At 50.3% G+C, this 24,314-nt stretch overlaps 1 protein-coding gene and 1 non-coding gene across 12 annotated transcripts in view; one reads left to right on the forward strand and one right to left on the reverse strand.

Moving 5' to 3' along the window:
* Positions 1-9,012, reverse strand: LOC100858393. 6 transcript variants are annotated; one of them, XR_006938774.1, is made up of 4 exons: positions 8,669-9,012; positions 3,829-6,726; positions 2,419-2,659; positions 1-370 (listed from the first exon to the last, which is right to left on the reverse strand). It is a non-coding gene; the product is annotated as an uncharacterized LOC100858393 (transcript). The 6 variants fall into 6 exon arrangements; XR_006938776.1 differs by lacking the exons at positions 3,829-6,726; positions 8,669-9,012 and adding an exon at positions 3,228-3,299 and having other exon boundaries at positions 2,419-2,568; XR_001466212.3 differs by lacking the exons at positions 3,829-6,726; positions 8,669-9,012 and adding an exon at positions 3,228-3,299.
* Positions 1,829-24,314, forward strand: part of GATA4 (GATA binding protein 4) — a 27,741-nt gene continuing 5,255 nt past the window's right edge. Inside the window, exons 1-6 of one of the 6 annotated variants that reach the window (XM_046938577.1) lie at positions 1,829-2,084; positions 3,969-4,210; positions 21,072-21,241; positions 22,506-22,631; positions 23,602-23,689; positions 23,936-24,078. In XM_046938577.1, coding sequence (XP_046794533.1) covers positions 4,114-4,210; positions 21,072-21,241; positions 22,506-22,631; positions 23,602-23,689; positions 23,936-24,078 — 624 coding nt within the window. In that variant the 5' untranslated portion in view covers positions 1,829-2,084; positions 3,969-4,113. Of the gene's footprint in view, positions 2,085-3,381; positions 4,211-21,071; positions 21,242-22,505; positions 22,632-23,601; positions 23,690-23,935; positions 24,079-24,314 lie in introns of those variants that run through there. The other 5 variants (NM_001397479.1, XM_046938576.1, XM_046938578.1 and 2 more) reach the window with 5 other exon arrangements.

Raw genomic sequence — 24,314 nt, forward strand, 5'->3', positions numbered from 1 at the left:
GATTTACTCCTTCGTTTATTGATTTCTTCGCTAATCGATCGATTGACTTTCCCCGCGCTCCGCCGCATTCCCGACTTCTGCTTTCGTTTTTAGTTATAACGGTGAAGATATACGAATGTTTTCGGGGTACGACAGGAGCTCAGTTTCCCCCACCCCCCCCCTCCCGTCCGCTCCTTCGCCCCCGCAGCGTTTTCGATGCTCGGCGCTGCGGGGCTTTGCCCGCACGGGGACGTGGGTCCGTGTTCTGCTTTCCGTGGCTCTGTTTTGTTGTCATTCGGAAAGCCAAAGCCAAAGGGGATCCTTGAGATCTCTGCTCCTGGCGGTGCTGCTCGCAGAGCTGTAACCGCTCTCCATCGAAATTCTTCTGTTTCTTAAAAAGAAAAGGAAAGAAAGAGGTGATGCGCGCTAGAAACTCAGCACAGGGCTTCTTTGGTACGGGAAATTCGGTAGAAAAGAGGGAAACGGGGATCCAAACCAGGCACATCTGGGCACGCGGCTGCTTTGGGGAGGAAAGAAAGAAGGACACATCGACGCATTCAATTCTGTCTCCTTTCTCGGCACACCGATAGCCCCCCTTACCCCCCCCAGCACACACACACACTTTTACCCCCAGGCACACAGCAGGGCAGAAATCACGCTGTGTATTTAGGCAGGAGTGTGTCTCCGTGTTTATACACCACACGCGTTCCTCTCAGTGTCCAACAGCTTTTAAGCCCCATCTGCATGCCCTGTTTGCATTTAGGTGTATATAACCTCAATGGAAACATTCCAATTCATTCCCTCACGTGAAAACAAAACAAAACAAAACAAAACAAAAACAAAACAAAACAAAAAAAACCCAACCAACCCCAAAGTATACATCTTTGCACCGCACAAAGCGTCGCTGTTGCTTCTATTTGCCTGCGCTGCCCCTCTGTCTATGGCTATTAGTTCTATTACCTCAATAGGTGCCCATAACTGTGTTCCTGCTCTGCCTGCCTCGATCTCTCCCAGCCATATTTCCAGCTGCTTTGGAGTCCCCACCTTGGGTTCAATGGGGCTGGGGGGGCCCTTGGAGCCGCTCCAGAGCTGGGACACAATTCCCATAAATCACTTTTTCCCCTCTTTTATTTTTTCCCCCTTTGCTCCCTGGACCTGAAGAGAAGAAATCTCTTTGAGACAGAGATTTCTAATTCCCTCTTTCCGAGCCCCCACATCCTCTGCCTTCACCCAGATCTCTGCTTCTCCCTGCTCAGAGCCCAGTGTTTAGGGGTACGTCGGAGCCCTCCCCACAGATGCATCACAAACCCAGGGCTCTGTGCTGCATATGTCTGGGAACTCACGGGTGTGGGTGATAGGGAATATTCAGGGTGTGAGTTTCATTCTCAGGGAGCAGAGATCCCCAGACCCCGCCGGGATCCCCTCCGTTGGGCTGCCCGGCATTCTCCCATTAAAGCTTTAGATCCAGTGTCCTCTACCAGACACGGGGACCACTGGAGCAGCAGCTTGGAGAAATTCCCTTGACTGACCCAAAGGGTCATCCCAAAACAGATTGAGGTGCTGTGTGCCCTCCACCCCCACCTTATCCCCTCCGCGAGGTGGGCACCATTTGGGTGCACGGAGAGGTTGGACTTTGCCTGGCCGTGCGCTCATGCCCATGCTTTGATTTCATGATTTTATTCTTTTTTCCACCCCTTTCTTTTTGGCATGGCAATGAAACCTGGCGCCCGGCTGATGGTGCAAGAGATACCAACTCCCCCCCCCCCGCCCCCCCTTCACACACACACACACACACCCTTCCAACACCACCACCTCTTTCCTCTCATCGCCGCCCACTTCCACGTGACGTGGGCAAACCACTCAGCGAGTGGGACTGGGGAGCTGGGCCACACTGGGGAGCGGGGAAAAGTTTGGGGTTTTTGGGGGTAGGGGGAACACGGACAAAACCCCATTACCCCTCCACACCCCATCGGCGCAGCAGGAGCCCGGCATCCCTTAGCCCTCTGCCTCCCTGAGAACGAGGGGTGCCCCACGCAACACGGGGTGCCCCACACAGTGAGGGGACCCCCCCGGACTCCCCACCACCTCCTGCCCCCAGCACCAAGGTGGGTCTCATTCCCCATCCCCTCTCCTCCCGCTCGTTGAGCCCCTTCCTCTTGGCCTCCCCCAATAACTTCCTCCTATTGTTTCTTCGGACTCAATTTTTGTTCGGGTCCAATTATTATTATTACTATAATTATTATCGTTATTATTGCTGACAGGACGGGAATTCACTCCTTTTCCCACCCCTCTGTGGGATCCTGATCCTCTTTGGAGACCCCCATGGGAACCGGGCTCATGCTAAGCCGGCAACACACCATCCCATCCGCCCTCTGCATTTTGGGATGAAGCAGAGCCCCCCTACACCCCCTTTTTCCCCCACCCCGCTGCCATCCTTACCCGCTCCTGAAGCACTGCAGGACTCGTCTTCCAGCTTCTCCCCCTTCCCTCGGCCGCTCTCCCGCTGTCCTGCCGGGTATCAGCCCTTATCTCCCGGTTATCTCTCCTGCTGCTAAATTCAGCCCGGCGGAGGGGTTCAACCTGGGGGATCTGTTGGTTCAACTCAAATCAGTTCCAAGAGTTGGTTCTCCGGACGTAGTTCTCCACCCCAACCGGCCTTGGGTTTTCTAGGATCCATCCCCTGCGTAGAAAACAGCAGCTCATTTTGCTTCGCTCCCCTTCCAGCGGCATTTGGTGGGGTTTCGCCTTTGCGAGCAGTGAGTGGTGAGCCCTGAAACTGAGCTTTCTGCCCCCAAAACCAAAGGGCCAGAACGCAGCGCCCGCTCCATCCTACAGCCCAACCCCGTGTCCCCAGTGGGTCCCCCACATGTGAAAAGAGCATTACAACCCCGCGGGAGGGGGAATTGGGCAGGGGGCTGCTCCCCACTGAAGCGGAGGCACCGTTCAGCCCCCACTCATGGCTGTGGGGTGACACGGACACACGTGGGGTCAGGCAGCTGGAGGCCAAGCAAAAGCTTAATTTAATTCCCCTACCGCTCCCCCCCACACCCCTCCCTGCAGTTCTCAGCCTCCCCACATCAAACACCAGCTCCGGGGGGGGGGCCATTAGCAGCTTAAAGCACCGGCCCTACCTGCGGGACAAAGGTTTTGCTCCAGGGCTTCTCTGTCTCTCACCTTTCCCGGCTGCTCCCCCCTTCCCCGAATTCTCCATCAACCCCCCCCCCCCCAGCCCTAGGCCCTGCTCTAACCTCCTTATCCCCCCCCCCACCCCTCCCCGAGGTGGGTTCCTGCATCCCCTTCCCATCGCCCGGTGCTGGTGTAGGACGGGCCGGGGGGGGGGGGGGGAGGTTGGACGGGGAGGAGACTGCCCGAGGGTTTTAAGCAGCCCGGCCCCACTGTTGAGGGGGGGGGGAGCCGATGGATGGAGCCCGGTGGTAGAAGCTAAGGCCAAGCAGGAGCTAAAGGGACCGGGACTGCTGGCTGGGGACCTGCTGAAGGTGGGGAAGGTGGGTGGTGGGGAGGGGGGGTGAAGGACAAAATCCCATCGCTGGCCACAGTTCGGTCAGGGCCGCGAGGTTGGACCCACGCGACACTGCTCCATCTGCCTCCAGCGCTGGAGAAGGGAATCGGGGTCGTTCGTCCGCTCCCCATCGCTCTGGATTGCGCTCGGAGACCCATCTGGGGTTTGGGGGGCCCCGCTGCGAGATGTACCAGAGCTTAGCCATGGCGGCGAACCCCGGCCCCCCGTCCTACGAAGGGGCAGGTGGCTTCATGCACGGCGCCGCTGCCGCGTCCCCCGTCTACGTGCCCACCACCAGGGTCCCCTCCATGCTCCCCAGCCTGCCCTACCTGCCCAGCAGCGGCTCTTCCCAGCAAGCCAGCCCCGTCTCCAGCCACTCCATCTGGACTCAACCTGGAGCCGAAAGCGCCGCATACAACCCCGGATCTTCCCACCCGCCCGTGTCACCTCGCTTCTCCTTCTCCACCAGCACTCCCATCCCCTCCACCTCATCGCGGGATGCCGCGGCGGCTTACAGCAGCTCCCTGAGCCTTTCTGCTAACGGGAGGGAGCAATACAGCCGGGGCTTCGGCAGCTCCTACTCCAGCCCTTACCCGGCGTACGTGAGCCCTGAAATGGCCACCACTTGGACTTCTTCGCCCTTCGACAGCCCCATGCTGCACAACCTGCAGAGCAGAGGGACACCCGCAGCCGCCCGGCATGCCAACATCGGTGAGCGCAACGCCCCGAGGCAGGGATGGGGTGGGAGAAGGGAGAAGGGAGAAGGGAGAAGGGAGAAGGGAGAAGGGAGAAGGGAGAAGGGAGAAGGGAGAAGGGAGAAGGGAGAAGGGAGAAGGGAGAAGGGAGAAGGGAGGGTTTCACTCTGTGTGCTCCCCAAATCTTTATCCGCTCATCCTTCTCTCTGGAGGGTTTTGAATGCATCTCCGTCGGAGATGCAAAATTTTGGGGTTCCCCATGGGTTGCGCCGTGATGGACACAATGCAGCCGTTGCAAAAAGTCCTCAAGGGACACGGTTCCAAAGGAAAAAATGCAGAAGTTAAATGGAGGTAGGCCTGGAGCGGCCAGAAATCACGTGCCGAGCTCCGGTGGAAGGGTTTGCTCTGCAAATAGCTGCGTGGGCATTTTGGGGCCATCCCATTGCAGTCCGCAGGAGCACATAGGCAGCCCTTTCCCGGGCTTGGTTTTGGTGCAGAAGGGGGAAATTTAGGGACTGAATGCATGAGAGAAGTTCAGTATGTGAATCTCAGCTCTCGCCCTTGGGCTGCTTTGTGCTGTGTCCTCTTTGTAGTTTTTGGGAGGGTCGGTTAGAGACTGGGAAAACGTGGTAGAGATGAAGAAACACATCCACTTTCATTCTTACAGCCGCTTGCACCTGGTTTGGCTTTTTTGGGGTGTCCCGGGTGGCTCAGCACAGCTGAGTGCCCCAGAATTAGATTTTAGAGTTCCCATTGCCAAAATCCCGTCCGGGATCCCTTGAGCCGATCCCCATCTGCGGCCGACACCTGAATTTCCATGAGCAGCCCTATCCTAAAACCAAAGAAATTGCCCCACAAGGCTTAACATATTGCTGTTGTGTTTTGGATAGAGTGAAAGGAGAAATGGGGAGAAGAGTGGGGCCGAGGGGCTGCCCTCATAAATCTCTTTCTGTTGCCCACGGTCCCTTCGTGGAGGTATCGCTGTTGGCTTTGGAGTTAACAAAACGAAAGGCGAACGGCTCGCATTCGTCGGCCGATAAATTTCAGGATTGCACTTTTTAAGCTGCGTTTTAGAGAGCACATTTCCCATCTTGTCCCGTGGGATTTTCTCAGTCTTTTGCATTATTTTTAGGTGTTATCAAAGTGAAAGTCAGGCGTCGGCGAAGGCTTGGCCTTGCCAATGCCTTTTGCATTCACTCGAACATTAGGAGACTGTTTAAAATGGGGAACAGAGCACCTACAAGGATAAAGGCCATTGAGGAAGGGATTTTGGGAAGCTGTGCGATGGTGAATGTGAAGGAAATCCAGGAGCTGTTGTATTGGATCATTTATACATTTCTATTTGACTACCGTGGCATCTCTTCCCATGGGGAAAAAAATATACCGCCTTTACGCGGTGGTCGCAGATGAGTTCTTAGCCATAAAAACCACTTAAGAAAATGAAATGACCAACACGAAGACTTGTAGTTGCAGAAATGCTGGGCAGCTTTCAGGTGATTTGGGGGTTCCAAGCCCCGTGCTGAGCACAGCTCGGTGCCGTTGCCCTGCGGCTGCGGCCTCCCCGTGCTTTGTGCCGGGCTCTCACGTAGCACCGCGCCGATGGGATGAAGCTGCCCAACATACGGACAGAAATGGGGATGGTGTGGAAGGCAGCTCCTTGGTGGGCAGCTCAGGGCACGGTGGAGCCCAAGCTCCTTCCTTGGCCTTTCCTTAGGATATTTTCTTTCTCTGCGCAGTCTCTGGGTGGAAACGTAACCCTTGGCGCAAGGCTCTGTTAAACCGAGCGGTCCTTGCAGCACTTTCATTTTCCTCCGGCAATTTTGCTTAGTGGAAAATGCCATCTTTGGACAGCGCTAATTGCAGAGCAGTCTGTCAATACCATCATATTAATTATTATTATTACTAACGAAGATCAAGTGCATGCAGACATAGCTGGAATTGCAGACTCAGAAATGCAGTCTATGCAATTGGGAACGGCATTTATTTCTCACTGATAAACAGTGCTGCAGGAAAAGCTCAGTGAAACTGTACTCAAAGGTGACAGAAAACAATATTAAAAGAAATGCTTTCTTGCTTTTGCCTAATAGGAAGGATTTGGGGTGCCATGGCAGCTTTGTGCTATAAAACAGCAGTCTGGGAAGCGTAAATAAATATAGGGAAAAACATAATATTGCGTGTTCACGATGCCCCACTTGGGCTTCTGGAGGTATGTTTGGGGAGCACTTCATTACCCCACAGGGAGGATCAGAGCTGGCAGCTCGAGGCCGTGAACTTGCTGTAGGTGCGGGGATGGGACATGGGCAGTACCCCTCCAGGAGCCTCTCCTGCTGCTCCCAGCTGCCCCAAAAAACCTGAAATCCACCCCAAAACCAGTGCAGAAGGGCAGCTCACCCTTTCCCCCAGCCAGGCGGAGACGAGTGTGGATTGAGGCAATTTGCACCACAGGGACGGCGGACAGACGCTGCTTCCCCATCCCACTGCAATTCCATTGCGATTTGATTGCATTTCTTTCACTGCAGTCGGTGCAAACTTCTGCAAAACAGAAGAAAAACGGAAGCAAAATAGGAGGGATTTTCATTTGTTTGCTGCTGCTTTTCTTTTTTTTTTCACTGTTCTTTTGATTTTTCTTCACTTTTTGCTCCAGCGTCCAGAGGAGGCTGAATTTTGCTGCTGTGCCTGGGAGCATGGCAGGGCATGGGGCATTCTGTAGAATCATGGGATCATAGAATTGTAGAATCAAAGAATTGTAGAATGGTAGAATCATTGAATTGTTGAATTGTAGAGTTGTAGAATCATAGGAGCATAGAACTGTAGAATCATAGGATCATACAATCATAGAATCATTGACTCATAGAGCCACAGAATCATAGACTCGTAGATTTGTTGAATCATGGCATCAGAACCACACGAAGGGCAGCTGCTGGCCCTTTGCATTTCGTTCCATCTTTTGCCAAGTCCCCGACCAGGCACTGCAAAGATCAAAGCCCTGAGCAGACGCTGCGCTCAGCTGGAAAATGCTTTTTTTTTTTTTGGTGCTGTTGGGAGATTGGGAACCAGATCTTAACGCTTTCCCATAGGGATGTGAAGAGCTTTGCCTGGTAGCATCTCCAGGCTGGCGTTTCCAGTGACTCATCGCCTTCACAACACCCCCTGCCCTACCCGCAGATGCCCCGGGGCAGCAGTGGGAAAAATGAGGCTCGGGTTTTGCTCAAAGGCACGGCTCCACGGCTCTGAACACTTTGGCTTTGGGGTGAGGAAGGCATCCCGCGATGCTTTCTCCCTCAACTCCTTTCCCCTTTGCAAAAAATTACCGCCGAGAGCAAATGGATCAATCACAGCCCTCCACAATTGTCACCGTGGCCATAGAGCACAGTCTGGGACTTGGGGCAGAACCCACAGAATTAAGGGATAGCGATGCAGGATTTGAGCATGCTATTCATTTCTTTACCCCCTACTCATCCCCAAACAACATATTTAAAACTGCAAATAAAGTGGCAACAATAGATTAATGATGTAGATCCATCATTGGAAACGGCGCTTTAATTACTCAGTACAAACAGGCATGTTGCATAGAGCAGAAAATGCTACATATAAGATCACGTACTATAGATTTTGTATATGTATTTATGTATATATATTTGCAAAGCAGTGGAATTGAAGGCAATGGGAAATGGCTCCGAGTCCAACACTTTATCAAACCAGGATTCGTGATTTTTTTCTCCTCTGAATACGAACTTCCACGCGTGTCTTTATCCCTGTAACAAAAGCAGTGATTTCTTTCTTCAGAGCACAGCCTGTCATTCCCTCTCCCCACACTTATTTCCATCAGTTTTGGGGGAAAAAATGTGAAATCTTTGGAAATAGAGGAGGGTTTATCACAGGGTGTTTAGCAGAGGGAATTGGACCCAATCCTGTTGCTTCTGTGCTCTCTTGATGATGGAGGAACCTTGGCTCGGCTGGCAGAGGTGCTCCTCGCTTATCTCAAATGGAGAAATTTCCCTTTCTTTCTTTTTTTTTTTTTTTTTTGCTTTTTTGAATGGGAAAACCCAATGCTTGCGATATTTAGGGAGCTTGAAAACATTGGCCTGGAAAAATCTTCCCCTTGCAGCAATGCATGGACCAGCAAATAAATCCCATGCCAGGTGAAAAAGCAGCAGGAGCACTGCAAGATGAGCAGGGATCCATGCCTGGAGGTCGGCAGTGTTGGGGCTGTGAGAACAGGGATGTGAAAAAAACGCATTTTTCAGCAGGCACACACACAAAACCAAGAGTTAAGAGCATTGTTAAAGTAGAAAACTCCAAACTTTTGATGCTTTCTCATTGGCGAAGGGCTCTGGATTGAAATTTTTGCTCCTTGAGACCCGCCGAGCTTTGAGCGGATTGGGAAAAGGGCTGCAAGCAGACCTCTTTTTTTGGACTTTTTGTCCCCAAATTCCTTTCCACATCTATAAGCCCTTTTGTATCATTTGCTTACCAAAAAGGGGTGCAGAGATGGGGCTCGTGGGGCTGCTGGGGGCAGAGGCAAACATGCCGAAGTTTGCAGTGCGGCCGCGCTGCCGAAACCTGAAGGCCGAGTTGTATCAGGATGGCTCGCTGGGCACGAGGGATGTGTGTTGTTATGCAGAGGATGGGGAATATTCAGCTGTTCCCCCCGCAAATCAGATCGGTCCTGAGCTCCCGCTGCCTTCGGGCTGTCTGGCAGGAAGGTGTAAATCTGCCTTTCGCGCGTGGCTGCGAAACGCCGCTTAAATAAGCGGGGAAATAGGAGAGAACGTGCTTCTGCATCCCAAATGACGCCAAATAACACAATCCAATTTCAACATAACGTTGGAGGGGGGTTTGCTCGTTTGGGGGGGTGACGGAAAAATCAAACCGTTGGGCCAACGTTGCCTTGAGCTGCCTATTATCATCCTGCGGCACGGCGAAATATTAAACCCCTCCAACCTTCCACGAGCCGTCCTCACATGATCGGTCACGGTGACCGGTCCGAGCTGTAAATACATCCGTAATGACAAATTAAAGCCAATTATCTGCCATTCCTGAGCAGTGAGGCTCTCAGACGCGGGTGCTCACATGTGCGTGACAGCGGCTGAAAATAATTCCACCGTCATTGCCTCTTGCAATGGGGGACGAGCGAATGGAGGGCTCTTTTGGAAATCCCTGTGCTGTGCGTGCTTTGTAAGGTCTCCTGTGAGGTGGTTGCAGGAATGGGGTTTTTCCATGGGGTTGTTCAGGTTTTGGGGGTTTTGCTTTGGGAAAACACAGAGCGGAGGAGAGGTCCCGGCAGCTGGGCTGTGTTTGCAGCATTTCCCGCGTGCCCGAGCAAAGCCAAACCATGCACTCAGCTGGGATTTCTTTCTCTGTGCACAAGCAGGAGTTGGGACATCTCCCCCGGGCAGAGATTCCTGAGCCTAGCAGGGATCTGACCCCGTCACCGGCGCTGAAACGGCTCAGCCTTCCTTCTGCTGTTGGCAGCGCCTGGGTATTAAAGACAAGTCTGGGGCAGCACCAACTGGAAGTGAAAACTGATTTTTTGTTTTGTTTTGTTTTGTTTTGTTTTTGCCAAGATGCGCTTAGTGATATTTCTTTTTCCTGGTGGTTTTCCTGCACGGTGATGGTTTTGGTTAATTCTCTTTGGCAGCTGTGGGCACCCATAGCCCCTGTAGGACTCAGGACAGGCAAAACTGTGTTTTTCTGCTGCTGAAATAAGGAAAGTGCTGTGAGCCGAGCACCCTGCCCCAGTGCTCAGCCCCTGTGCGCTGCCCCGTGCCTCAGCTTCCCCACTGGTTCCCTCCAAGTATTCTCAGCCCGCTCTCAGGAGGTGTGCTGCGCTCATCACGGGCACCGCGCTTCCTTTTGGATTTGCATCTGGAATGCAAACACTTTAAAAATTGAAAACAAAACAAAACGAAACACCACCACAACACCTTGCCTGCTCTGAGCTGAGAGCATCCCCATCTGAAAGCAAAAGAGGCCGGGATCTGGTGCAGGGGAGCAGTCCCCTGCAAATGACTCGGGGACCTGCAGCTTTTCTCCCCATAAACCAGCAGCACTTTCTTTTTCCTTTCTGGAAAGTGGCCGCAGGGTTTGCATGGTGCAGCACGAAGGGGTTTGCTGGTTTATTTTTATTTTTTTTCGCGACCTGTAAAGCTGGCGAGCCCCTTATCAGAGCCAGCTGGGCTCCACAGCCTTGGGAGGGAATCGGAAATTCAGCTTGTTTGTGAAGGAGGGGAAAAAAGAATTCATGGAAAGCCAGGGAAAGCGAGTTCTCCATCGGTGAGGAAGGGGCAGCTGGAGCAGGGGTGCGTGGGGCTGAGCTCTCCCCTCCTGGTACCGGCTGCTTCTGACTCTGGGATCACAAAAGCCCTGTCTGGAAATGTCTCCTAATCCCTGGGGATGAGGTGGGTGTCTGCTGGGAGCATCTCAGGAGGAATCCTGCCTCCATCTTCTGGAGCCATGTTATTATTATCCGGCTGTAGGTGTCTCTGTTCATTGCAGGGAGTTGGACCAGATGGCCTTTAAAGGTCCCTTCCAGCCCAAATGATTCCAGTATTCTGTGATTATGTGTGAGGCTCTGCTTGGCAAGAAGGGAAAGGGGCAGATTTGGGGGTAACAGAAAAGCTGGGAAACCTCAATTCCTGTGTGCTCTCACACCAGAAGAAACAAAAATGCATATATTGTTTAAAATCCTATTAGTTTGCAAGCCAAGCTGTTGGGGTTTGCAAGCCAAGGAGCCACCGTCATTTAACATTCAGGACTCAGTGTGCTGGAGCTGTAAATAAGAGCAGCGAGGAAGTGAGCCCCAGCCATCAGGGCTCCTCCGAATGACCCATTCGGCTCCGGGTGTCTGCGATGGGTTTGGGGAGGGCTTGCTGGCCACAGGGCTGGCTGCTGGGAAGGCTGCTGAGCTGGGACATGCTGGGTGCTGCAGCTGCTTGGGGGGTGTCTTCTCCTCGTCGTCTCCTGGGCTGGGAGGATCATAGAATCATAGATAGAATGGCTTGGGTTGGAAGGGACGTCAAGGATCATCCAGTTCTAACCCCTTGCCACAGGCAGGGCTGCCAACCACTGAATTAGGCACCAGGTCGGGCTGCCCAGGGTACCCTCGTGCCCTGTATTCTGGGCACAACTGAGGTTTTTCTGCATGGGTTTCCTACATTCAGTCCTTCCTTTTGTCCCCTCCCAGAGGACGGGCAGGCTGCATGCCCCTCGCCCCCTCCGCAGCCATTTCTATTTCCAACACCCCGTCAGACTCTGTCAGCTCCCTTCACGTGCGATCAATAACGAGTGAGCGGGTTAATTATAATCACAGAATAAACGCCGTGGTCTCAAAGTTCACTCCACTCGAGCAGCATTTCAAAACGAGTGGACGACGCCAAGAAACTTTCATTGATTCCTCCGGGACAGGTGTGGGAGTTTGAACCTGTCCCCAAGCTGATCTGATTCAAGACTGCTCCATTTTGTTCCTTATCTCAACTTTCGCCTATCTTATAATGCCTGTTATTTTAGATAAAAAGTCCAATCAATTGGGCTAGAAAAAACTGCAAGTTGCATGTTGCCCTGATAAGTTGGGTACCTGCCTGGGCTGCACTTTCTGAACGCTGAGCTGACCTCTGCAGATACTTTATCACTCTGTCCATGGCCCCGCTCGGCTCTGAGCTGCCTTCCCATCCAGAATGAGGCATCAAACAGGAGAAGGGAAGGGACGGGGGTCAGACAGCTCCACCACCCTGCATAACGCCAGGAGCCATAGACAAAGGCTCTGCTTCTGCCCGGCTGTCTTCCCATAGGGGTCCTATAGCCCCAGCTCAGTGTGGTGGTACTATGAGCTCCGAGCCCCAAAGTCCAAATGAGAGAGCTAAAAGTATGGGGCGGGGGCCTCAATGTGCACACAAACGTCACATTTAACACTGTCATGGGGCTCTGACATGTTAAGCAATATATAGCCTCCGTAGTTCGTCTATTACTATACATGGTATATACCTATTTTGTAGTATATAAGATATGCATTTATAGATGTGTGTGCATTATATTTGTGTATATATAGTATATATATCTAATACTACATATAGTTATGTTCTGAATAGCCATAGAAAAATAATTCTAATAACAAAAGAAAGGAGAACTGATTAGCAATGCTTCCTGCTTGCTAAAGCAGCATTCTTTAGGATATAGTATATCTATATGAATAGATATGTCTATGCATGCTTGCATGTGCATACACACAAGCATGCATATATAATATGCACACAATAATAATACAACTAATTTTATTCCTACGAGCAAGATTGACTCAGATAAATATCCTTCATAGAATCGTAGAATCATTAAGGTTGGAAAAGACCATTCAGATCATCTAGTCCAACCGCTGTCTGATCTGCACCGTTGATCTCCACAATCTGGAGTGGCAGCATGGCAGAACTGCAGGCTGCAAGGGATGCCTGGAGATGTCCAGCACAACCTGCCCAAAGGAGGGCCACCACCTTCACTCACTTGTCCCTTGTGTCTTCTCCTACTATTGAGAAGAGTTTTCCTGTTGCCAGCATATACCCAAATAACTTCTCCCTGATACTTCTGTTTTTGGGGACCCTAAATAGCATCAGTTTCCTGGGCCCAGAACTGGCTCTGGCTTTAGTCCACTTTGGTCGCTTCTATAGACAGATAGATGGCTACCATCAAACAGATGCTGCAGTAGATGCATGACCACAGAGCATTGGGTTCCAGTGGTTTAAGGACTTTCAGCTCAATCTCTTGGGCTCCAGCAGCCCAAAAGCACATGAAGGCTGTGTCACGCTGGAAGATGAACCAGAGGCACTGGAAATCCAAAGTTTTCCTTGGCTCTGGTGCTCTACATTTTTTCCACCATCATCCTTTCCCCTGCAGTCAGCAAAGTAGAGCCTCTGCTAAGGCTCTTATTTGGAGATGGGATGTATTTCAAGGAGGAAAGCACTGGCTGATTTTCCTTTGTCTACTGAGAGAAAGACCATTTCCAGGTCCCTGCTGCCAAACAGATCCCATCCATGAGCTCTCCATGCTAATCTGAGATTTGTTAAAAAATATTTGGACAGTCGATAAGCAGAGGAATCTCCTGTTTATCAGAAGAGCCCCAGATATTTACAAGTGTAAGAATTGTAAGTAGGATGAAGAAAGGGGAGGTCACCTTGGTGGGTGGGATCAGGTCTGCGTCCCAGCAAAAGAAAGCAGACCTTGGAGCTCACTTGTGAATGTCTTTGCCATCAGAACAAGTTGTCATCGAAGGGGTGGCCAGCAAGTTCTCTGAGCAACAACAGCTTTTGCTGCACTCTTTTGGGATAAGCTTTTTGCAGGACGTGATGGATAGGTTTGTGCCTGGTGGTGCCAGCAGCCACTGATGGGGCAGAAGTAAGCAGGTAGGGATGGGTAGGGGGAACAAAGGGGTCTGCTTATTACCCTTGTTATATGGGGTTGTGCCCAAGTAGGGTGCTGAGGTGGCTGTGATCTAACATGTGCCCAGTCTGTCTGTCATCAAAATAGCCTTTCTCCTGCATGAGTATGTGCACTAGTATCTATATATGAGGGATCTTCCCAGTGGACATGGGAGAAGGACAGCCTTACTCTAATGTAGCACAAAGAGTGCTTGCTGGACCTCCAGCCCATGTGCAGACACAGGACCCCACATCCTCAGGACTGCCTGCATATCTTTCTCCTGGACAGCAGGCCGTGTGTCTTTTGGCTTTGGGCCATGGTACTTCAGTGTGTGTGTGTCCCATGCAGTTCTGGTATGATATTTAGGCTTCAGGGTTTGGGACCTGGTGACACTGGAGAGCTTTTCCAAGAAGCCAGCTTGGACAGACCCCAGTACTACCTCTTGCTTCTTTCCAAAACCATATGCTGAGACATTCCTGGAGCAGTGCTTTGGTTGTTCTCCACACTCCCTTGCAGTAGACACACAGTGGGGTATTGAAGAGCCTTTATTACTTCTCAAAGGGAAGAACAATGTCACAAGGAGATGACTTGCCCAAGGGAAGCTTATTGCAAAGCCAAGGCTGAACCCAACTTCAGGCACAGGATTTGACCAACCTTCCCCTCATGTCCCTCTAGCACATGATTTCAGCTGGTCCTTTGGCTGCTTCTACCTCTACTGTCCTTCAAGCTGGGGAAAACATATCCACGAAGGAAAGGGATATGCTTGGCTGTTGGCAAAGCTCTGTGCCATAGACCTTGGCTCACTGCAGGCAGAGCGGGGAGCTTTGCAGGGGAGGGACACGATGTTCCCTTTGCCTTGATGTGAAACATTTGGCCTGGGAACAGTTGTGCAGGAACAGTCTCGCTCTGGTGTTTCACAAGGCAAAGGGGAAACACATTTTGCCTTTACAAAAGTGGCATGTGGCTCAGCCAGATTGTAGGTCGAAAGCTTCCTACACAATAGAGTGGGGTCTTTGGGTTTGCAGGGGGAATACTGCTTCGTCTGAGGCATTCTCTCCCTTCTCCATTCCCTGCAGATCAGCAACCACACAGGTGATGTCAGCTGTTAACCCAGATCACAAGTGAGTGGGGAACTGCACTCCCAGCAGCAGCTGGCTCACTGATGGGTACTCTTAGGCAGGCAGTATCCTGCAGTCCCCCTGCCAACCACGTATCTGGGTCCCATTAGTCTGTAAAATAGTGGGTAAGTGGGCAAATCTTGCCCCAAACCTGTCAGAAGGGAGTCAGACAGAGAATGGGAAGGGGGAGAAAAAGCCAATGGGCAGAATCTGTTTTTACAGAAACATGCTCAGCTCCACTAGCTGATAAAGCACAAGGGCTTTCTGTTCCCCATCTGCATGCCAAGCTGATGATGCCCCCATAGAAAAGGGAAAGACTCACTGACAGCTTTCTCTTGGCTGCAGGTCTCTTTCGGGTGTAAATGTGGGCTCTTTTATTTACAGTCATTCCCTATTCCTTCTGCTTTTGCCTCTCTCCTTGTTTTCTGCTGCTCTGTTTTCCTTCCCAGTCTAGCCCTGCTCAGACACAGTACTGGAACAAGATGCAGTTTTAACAGCTGTGATCTGGTGGTTTTCTTTAGCACACAAAGCTTCAGCTCCTGGAATCATGCAGTTCATGGGAGACTCATTTAAGAGATGTGACTTTCAGCTCCAACAGCTGCAGCAAAACACTGTTTAAAAGGACCCCAAAAGGGTAAAACTGTAGCAAGGACTTCCATACTCTCACTGTTTTGATGGAAACTGTCTTAGGATTTAGGACAAATTATCCTGGACAGGAATGGTAAATCCCATTTCCCTCTACCATGCTGTTGTGGCTGCCCCTTGGATCAGAAGGTGCTGGTGGCTTGGGACCTTCTCAGAGCCCAGAGTGTCCATGTGTCCGAGGGCCCAATGTCCTGTGCCTCAGCTGCCAGTGCCCCCGAGAGTCCATTTGGGATTCTGTATACACAGAAACGTGGCTCTCACCTCTTATCATAACAAATTGTTTTAGGAAACCGCTTCTCTGCGGGGAAAACTGCTCTCAGGCTCTGTTTAGAGCCTCTAAGTGCCTGGCTGTGTTTGAAGGACAGCTTCTCTTTTGCTGAGTTGCTTCACTGGCTTGAGAAGACACTTCTGCGGGGAGAAATGTTGATATTAAATATCCCTCCAGCTGTAAACAAAACTCCAGTGCTATATTAATGGAAGCCTCTTTCTCCCCAGCAAATAGAGAGGGGTTGAGGGCAGGAAGGGGCTGGAGGGCAGAAGCAAGGAGACGACCTTGTTGCTGTTTCTCATGCAGGTCTGACCTAAACGTGTGCAAGGAGGGCTCTTTGTCTCCTTCTAGAGGCTGGTTTGGGAACAAAAACTTATAAACTGGCTGTTGGCTCCGGAGGAGTCAAAATCTCTCCATCAGAGGTGCTCGTACTGTTTTATTCCTTTGAGTACTGATCCTTTGGGTTCAACTGCTGAAGATGATTTCTCCAAGGATGCAAAATTTAAGGTTGTTAAAGAAAAGCCCTGCCTCAGAGTCAGAAGGTCCGGGTCCAGGGATGGGTACACCGGCAGAGCTGGGGTTGGGAGAGATGGGCGAAGGAGCCAGTGGGGGATGTTCAAGCTCCCTTCAGACTCAAGCCTTGGGCAACCTCCCCTTGATCTCCTTGGTTGTGTGAGGGCATCTGATTGTCTTGCCTGGGAAGGCGGAAGTACTCAGATTTCAAGCAGTCCATGTTCTCCTCTGTGGTGGAAGATGCTGTCATGCCCCAGCCATGCTGGGAATAGTGCCTGTAGGTGTGGGCTGCCTGCCGTCTCAGATCTGTTTTCTCCTCCAGCCTTGCATTGTCCTCACTGGTTGCTCTCTGTGGACCTGGTGGTGGATGTAAAGAACCACTCCCAATGACTAGGGGCCATATCCATGAATGCTTTTTCCCCAGTAGCCCTCACTGCCCCACTTAAGGAGTTGCTCTCAGCTCCTTAGGGACTAAACATCCCATTGTGAAAAGTATTTCTGCCATTAGCATGCTCAAGGCCTCGCCCAAGATTAGGAGACTTGTGCAACAGGCAAGTGACATTTCCTGCCCTGGGGACCTTGCAGCTTTCATAAACAGTAGGTGTGAGGTGAAAAAGATCTGTTGTAAGCTGGTGACTGGGACGGGGCCAGGACCAAACCCACCCACTCCACAAGCTGGCTCATTCAGCATGGTTCTATGATCTGCCCTCATGTGAGCAGCTCCTTCATGGACTAGGGGCAGGGTTTGATCAAGCATTAAATAGAAAGCCGTTAGCATTAGCCAACACGATGTTTAGGGATCCAACCCATAAAAAAAGGCCCAAATGATCACAAGACCGATATAATCTAAGATAAGGGTTGGGCAAAGTCACTTCAGGAGCTGAGCCTTTGAGGAGGAACACGAGACTTTCTAGCACACGTGGCAAGGGAGGCTGTTCCAACCACAGGGCTGTTTCCTTCCTAGCCCAACTGGCAAATGTTATCCTTTCCTCAACCCTGCTCCATACTTGGCTTTGAGAGGGGGACTAAATCTTTCGTGGAGGACCTCCTAGCAGAAAGGCCATTATAGAAGTCACCGGATGGGCCCATAAATCTCCATTATCGGGCAGTGGCTCCTGCACCACAAAACGGAAATTGTTGCCCTGAGTGCAACTGGGGGAGCCTTTCCTTCCAGTCCATTGTTCAGGTCCCTCTGGGAGCCGTTCGGGCAATTTGCTGCCTGAATAAACGTTTCCTTTCCCGGCTGCTAATACAAGGTGAGGGAATGAATAAGTGTCAGGGGATCTCATAATGCCAGGATTTAGAGCTCCAGCCCCAACACAGCAGCCAAGAAAACACATTGCTGTTTCTCATGGGGAGCCTCCAGTCTGCCATGCCTTAAGCCCTGTTGTTTATAACAAAGGGCAAACGAAGCAATCAGCAAGCATGCCCCAAACTGGGTGTAGATTTGAGTGCCACAATATAAGAAGGACATAGGCCTATGGAGATGGCTCCTGTTACTGTGGGCTCAGAGCACTAGGAAAGGCGGCCTTGTCTCAGTGAGGGCCTTAGAGATGCTGTGGCCTTCTCATGAGAGCCCATGCATGGGAAGGGGCCCTTCCTCCCATTTATGCCCCTGGGGGAAGGAGGCGGGCAAAGACCATTGCCCATACCTTCAAAAATGAGCAGCTATTTTGAGTGTTGGGGTTTCTTATGTCTTGGACATCTGGCCATGTCAAACTGCATGGGTTACTGCTGTGAAGGTGATCTTATTATTTTATAGACCCACACATAAGGACTCTTCAGAAGGCTCCCCTTCACAACTTCAGCCTTGAATTTAGTGATGCTGTGAAATTAGAGCACCTCTTTTAGGAAGCAATCTAGTCTCTTGCCTTTTCTCCATTGGTGCCAAAACGAGAACCCTTTCATTCACCAAAAGGTGCTCACTAAGCTTGCATTGTCTTCTCTGAGCCAATCTTGAGTAGTTTCCAAGACACATCCTTCTAGAGAACATCCCTGCTGAGAGAAACTTGCCATCACCAAGCACGCCTTGAAGAAAAGAGAGGCTGTTTCTCCTCCAGGTGGGACTTGCTGAAGTCAAAGAGACCCGACATGACTCCAGGAATGGCTTTAATGCGCTTGCACTCCACAGATGTCATCTTCTGACTCAGTGCTGGGTGGTGCATGCAGGGGACGCACCCATCTGCTATCTCCCCATGAGGCTGTCATTAGGGAGAGCCACCCATTGCGTGGAGCCTCACCGTGACCTGGGAACAAAGTCTGCTCCTTCTCCATCTCTGGTTATTCCTATTTATTAGAGTTTCACAAGGTTCACCTTTGTCTGCAGCTGAGAGTGGAAAATCATACTTACTCTATCCTAACCAAGGGCTAGTCCAGCTCTTGACATTTCCAAAGTTTTTGCCTTTTTCTTGCTTCGATTAAAAACCTTCAGATTTTGGTTTTCTAGCAAAAAAAATTTCCAGGAAAGATGACATTTTGTAATTACTATTCAGGGGCACAACTGAAATCAGCCAAGGGTTTTAGCTGTTGTCTTTGGACTACCCCTGCTATGCCCAGTTCTCCCTGGATTGTGTCAATGACTCAAGCTGACCTAGTTTCAAAGAGGAAAGGATTTTCTCTCAAGATGAAAATTGCTCTGAAAATAGAGTCGCTTTTTTGGGGGAAGGGGGGGAAATGATTAATCCAAAACCTCAGCAATTTCTAAGATGAAAAAAAAAATGGTGAAATGTTTTCCTTTCTTGAGATTTTTCAAGGAAATGAGTTCCTTCCTGACCAACTCTTCAAATTCCTCCTCTTTTCGAAGGAAGTTTATTTGATCTGGATTTTGGCTGTGACTCAGTGATGATTTTAAAGGGGAAAGCGAGGCATTATGGTTGTAGCATCATTGAGTCCACATGTACAGAAATCACCTGAAGGGATTTCTGTCTTTCCTAAACCACCGGCATTGCTCAAAGGTAATGAGGTTTCCATAAGAGGCTGAGAAGATACCAGATTTCTTCTGGCTCCTGAGCTCCTTAGGTGCACTCATTTCCTGTTTTCTAGCATTTCCCCATTGCCACATAGTGTAATCTCTTGCCATTTTTAGCCTGGTTTTCTAGAGAAAATTAAGCTCATATGAATCCTTCTCCATGTCTGGTTACTGCTCCCACCTCAGCCATTTTTTAATTCTTTGGTTGCCCAAGGAGGTCGTGGATGCCCCATCCCTGGAGGCATACAAGGCCAGGTTGGAAGTGGCTCTGGGCAGCCTGGTCTGCTGGTTGGTCACCCTGCACATAGCAGGGGGTTGAAACGAGATGAGCATTGTGGTCCTTTTCAACCCAGGTCATCCTGTGATTCTATGATTCTCTATAGACTTATAGTTTTCTACTGATTTTCCGAAAAAAGTCCATAGAGCAGGAGAAGAGAGAAAACAAGGCTGATGTTTGAATGTAACCCTTACTGCCTTACTGGATGGCAAAGAATCCGCATGCGACTGAGACATAGATCTTCAAGAAGTGCAGTTCTGTTGGTTTGCTGTTTGGAGAACTGACTTCCAGCAGAAAGCTGAGATTCTTGTGCAGGCACAGTGTATAGCAGTGTTGGTACCAGCACGCTGTGAGTTAACACTATACTGGTATGCAGTGGTTGCAGGCCTCAGTGTAAAGCTTTTGCCATCCTCGAAAAGTCTCCTGTGTGATGCAGTATATTGGAAATCATGCTTTTTCAGCAGCCTGGTTTACTCCCAGCCTACGCCAAGTGATGGAGCCTTTTGTTGCTATTTGTTCTTTTCTTCTCTCCAATTAATTTCTTATCTAGCCTTCATTTTTGCTGCTGGTAGCAGAACATGTGCATGCCTTGGTTACTGAGTCTGGGTGGATGGGAAACCCAAAATCAGGATTAGGTTTCTAACTCCATTTCCCAGAATAAATACCCTCCCCAGCCTGACCTCAACAGCTGATATTCTTCAGATGGCATCACCAGCAGCAACACACATTTTCAAGTTGCCCTTGCCAACTGGATGTAGCTACATTCGCATCTCAAAAAGGCCTATAGCTGGTGCTTGTATTTTATTAGGTGAAGTGTGTTGGGCTGAATGAGTCCTTGGCTTCTAGAGGGTTTTGTATCTGAGGGTGAGCTGTCTTCCCAAGTGGTGATATTGTCGAGGTGCCCTGAGCTCTGCAGCAGTGTGCAGATGACAGGGACCGGTCACAGCCCCAAGGATGGGGCTGCCCCAGCCTTGGGCAGTCCCCCTTACCATCATGTCACAGCCACAGCTGAGCCACAGTGGAAGGTGAACCTGGACTGTGGTGAGTGAATGCACCAGGATGGAGATTTGCATCCAAATCTGTGACACCTCTGTTCAGGAGCTGCTTCTTGCACTAACAGGCATGAACACCTCTTCTCCTTGGCTCTCTGCAGCAATTCTGCAGAGGGTCTGAGTAAGGAGCAGAGCTGTAAGGAGCACAGACAAGATTCTCTGCCCACGCTTGTTTGATATCCAGTGAGGGATGCCTGGGCAGTTCTGCTCTGTGAGTCCGGGCTTGTGTTTTCCTGTGGTCACAGGCAATTTGTCTGGACTGTAAACACAGCCGTTTGCCTGCCCCAGTCTGTTTGCCCTGACTATGTCCAGTCTTGAAAATTGGATAACGTCAGAGCAGAAGGGAAGGTTTCTATTTCTGTCTCCTTGCATCCGTGTCCCAGCACATCCCTGCTGCCACAGAAGCTTTCCAGCCAACACTGTATGACAGGGAAAGGGGTTTCTCTTCCCAATAATTATGTTGGCTTCCTTGTGGAAGAAAAGATGTTTCTTGCACTTTATAAACTCTGATTGCTGGTGATTTCTTTAAACATCGCTGCTGGGTTCAAATATTGAGAACCAGAGCAAAAAAAAAATTCACGTATGGTTGCTTAACTAACCAAGCGTTTTCCTTTCTCTCCCATCATGGCAGCAGAATTTTTTGATGATTATTCAGAAGGGCGAGAATGTGTCAACTGTGGGGCCATGTCCACCCCGCTCTGGAGGAGAGATGGCACAGGGCACTACCTCTGCAATGCCTGTGGGCTCTATCACAAGATGAACGGCATCAACCGGCCCTTGTTCAAACCTCAGCGGAGGCTGGTAAGTCAGCAGCACGTGGCGTATGCGGGGTAAGGCTGTGTGCAACAATGGAGACAGCCAAGGTCAGGCTGGACGGGGCTGTGAGCACTGATGGAGCTGTGGGTATCCCTGTTCAGTGCAGGGGAGTGGGGCAGATGGCCTTTCAGGGGCCCTTCCAACTCAAATGATTCTACGATAAAAAGCTGACAGCTAGGTGGTGATGTCAGAGATGTTTCCATTCCGTGGTCTCTATGTGCACAACATAGATGGGTTTGGTCCAGATTTCCAAACTCAGCAAGATTACATTCTGTTTGGTGAGCTCTAAGATATCGTACTGGCCAAACTAATTGTGCTCTCACTTCACGGTGGCCAGCCACCTTTTCTGGACACCCTGTTTGCTGCTGTTAATTGGACAAGCCAAAGCAGAGCTTCTGGGGTAGGTGATCATCCCAAAGGCTGAGGGGTCAGGATGGGACATTCATGCGAAATTATGGCTTCAAGCTGCAAGGAATTATGGCTTCAAGATGCACCAGGGAAGATTCAGGCTGGACGTTAGGAAATACTACTTCTCTGAAAGGGTGGTCAGGCACTGGAATGGGCTGCCCAGAGAGGTGGTGGAGTCACCGACTCTGGTGGTGTTCAAAGAGTGTTTGGATGTCTTGTTGAGGGACATGGTTTAGCGAGAACCATTGGTGAAGGGCGAATGGTTGGACTGGATGATCCTGTGGGTCTTTTCCAACCTTAGCGATTCTATGATTCTATGATTCTATTCTATGAAATGGGAATACCTTTGTGTTGATATTCCATCCATCCCAGCCTGCTTTGGAGGGGAGTTTTGGGAATGGCTCTGCATCTATGCCCCAGGGACACGGGGTCTGTCACAGCCCCCAGGCAGCAAGGACCCAGCAAGCCTTCCCTCAGACACTCATATTCCACGTGGCTTCATCCTAAGCCTGCCCTGCACATCACAAAGCTGACTCTGCTCAAACAGCACAAAGTTGACTTTGCTCAAACCCAGCCATTCCCTGCAAGTGCCTAAAATGACACCTGTGGTTTGAGCACAGCCACCACTCACGGCCACCCAGCGCCCTCTGGTGAAAAGCCTTTCCAGCCATGGGCTGAGCCAAGTCGGTGGCAAGTTGGATTGGATGGTTCTTGTAGGTAGTGCCCTTCCAGCACTGGGTATTCTATGATGCTGTGATTCTGTGGCCTGGAGCAAACTCGCTGGGATCGGAGGTGCTGCCGAAGGGCTGATGTGGTTCTTTTCCTCCATGTTCTCTCACAGTCGGCTTCCCGTCGCGTCGGCCTCTCTTGTGCCAACTGCCACACAACCACAACCACACTCTGGCGCAGAAACGCCGAGGGAGAGCCCGTCTGTAATGCCTGTGGGCTCTACATGAAGCTTCATGGGGTAAAGCCTTTATTCCTTTTTTCTCTTACGGGGAGGGTGTCCACAGCACATAGGTGACCCATAAATTAGGCCCAGATTCTTCCCTACTTAAATGCACTTTAGTGAAATTCCTGTCTCCTAAGCACAAACAAGGGCTGGGTCCTTCCTTGTGAGGCATCAGGCCCCAGCCACCACTTGGCTGTACTCTTAATAAGGGAGCATAGATGGCTTCTCTTACACAAGTGCCCAGACAGTCTCTTCCTGCTAGCGGGGACTTTGTGTGTATAGGGAGTGCCTGATATATCTGGAATAGTCCTGTTGGAGTCCAAGGCAAGCAGAACTTCAGGATGTGAATCTCCAGCCCTTCTCCCACCAGTCAGCAGCAATGGACCCCAAGTGACAGAGTCCTCCAATACCTTGGTGACTGCAGAAGCAAGCCCCATTCTGTTTCCCATTGCTACTCCTAGGGTTTTTTTATTCACTTCCATGCTCTCAAGGTTTTCCTGCTTCAGAGCAGATGGAAGAGCATTCATGAGAGTTAGGCCAAAGCTGGAAAACAAGATGGATGAGGGGAAGCCACCTAACCCAACAAATTCTTCCTAGAAATCCCAGTATGTTTCTGACTATAAGGTTGGCGAGCTCAGTGGGATCAGTTCCTAAGGGAGATCTCTCCATACAGATTGGGTAGCTTTCCATAAATAGACATTGGCCAGAAAGACATCTTCATCTCCAAGTTCAACAGGAAAGTAAACAATCACTCAATACCTATGCTGTAAAAAAGCCCATCTATTCCCATTCAGAAGCACACTCCGTAGCTCTGACATATCTCTTCACACAGTAACGCTGACCAGTGACCTTGGGCCCCATTTTGTTGTTGCTTTCAATTAAATCAGATGGGTTTTGTAGAGGTGATGAGGTAGAGCTGTAGTCATGTCTTAGGTGACCGTACAGACATACAGAAACCAATGCTCTTGTATATCTGGGTCCACAGGTTCCAAGGCCATTAGCAATGAGAAAAGAGGGCATTCAGACAAGGAAGCGTAAGCCGAAGAACCTTAACAAAACAAAGACGCCAGCAGGTAAGCATTGAAAAGGAGAGCTAACTGTGTGTATATACACACGCAGTCATGTTCCTGGTCATTTGGATGTTGTATGAGTCAGACACCCAACGACAAAATGGGCTGATTCTTCAAAAATGGAGAATGTTGGAATGTCTCTCAGCAGTAACAAAGCCATTTCCACTACTTTTTTTTTCAACCTACAGTAACTTTGGGTGCTTCGAAGTGAAAGGCCCTTGGCCCAATTTACCATCTGCTTTCCCACAGGTCCATCCAGCAGTGAGAGTCTTACCCCGACCACGAGCTCCACGAGTAGCAGCAGCAGTGCCACGACCACTGAGGAAATGCGCCCCATCAAAACAGAACCAGGGCTCTCATCTCATTATGGGCACCCCAGCCCAATTTCTCAGGTACAGAATGCAGTGTGACAGAGATAGAAATGAGAGTCATATATAAGGGGAGAAGAACATCTTAAAAACCTTCTCTGTAGTAAGAGGTTGCCTCTTCAGTGCTGGGATCTAGAAGTTCACAGTAGGAAATCTGAGACGGGGCAAAAATACACATTCTTGTCACCACGTTTAGAGCACAGTGTGGATGCTCAATGAGATGTGGAAGTTCTGAATGGACAAGAAGTGGTAGCAGCCCT

Source organism: Gallus gallus, chromosome 3 (assembly GCF_016699485.2).
Source record: "Gallus gallus isolate bGalGal1 chromosome 3, bGalGal1.mat.broiler.GRCg7b, whole genome shotgun sequence".
NCBI classification, from domain to species: Eukaryota; Metazoa; Chordata; class Aves; order Galliformes; family Phasianidae; genus Gallus; species Gallus gallus.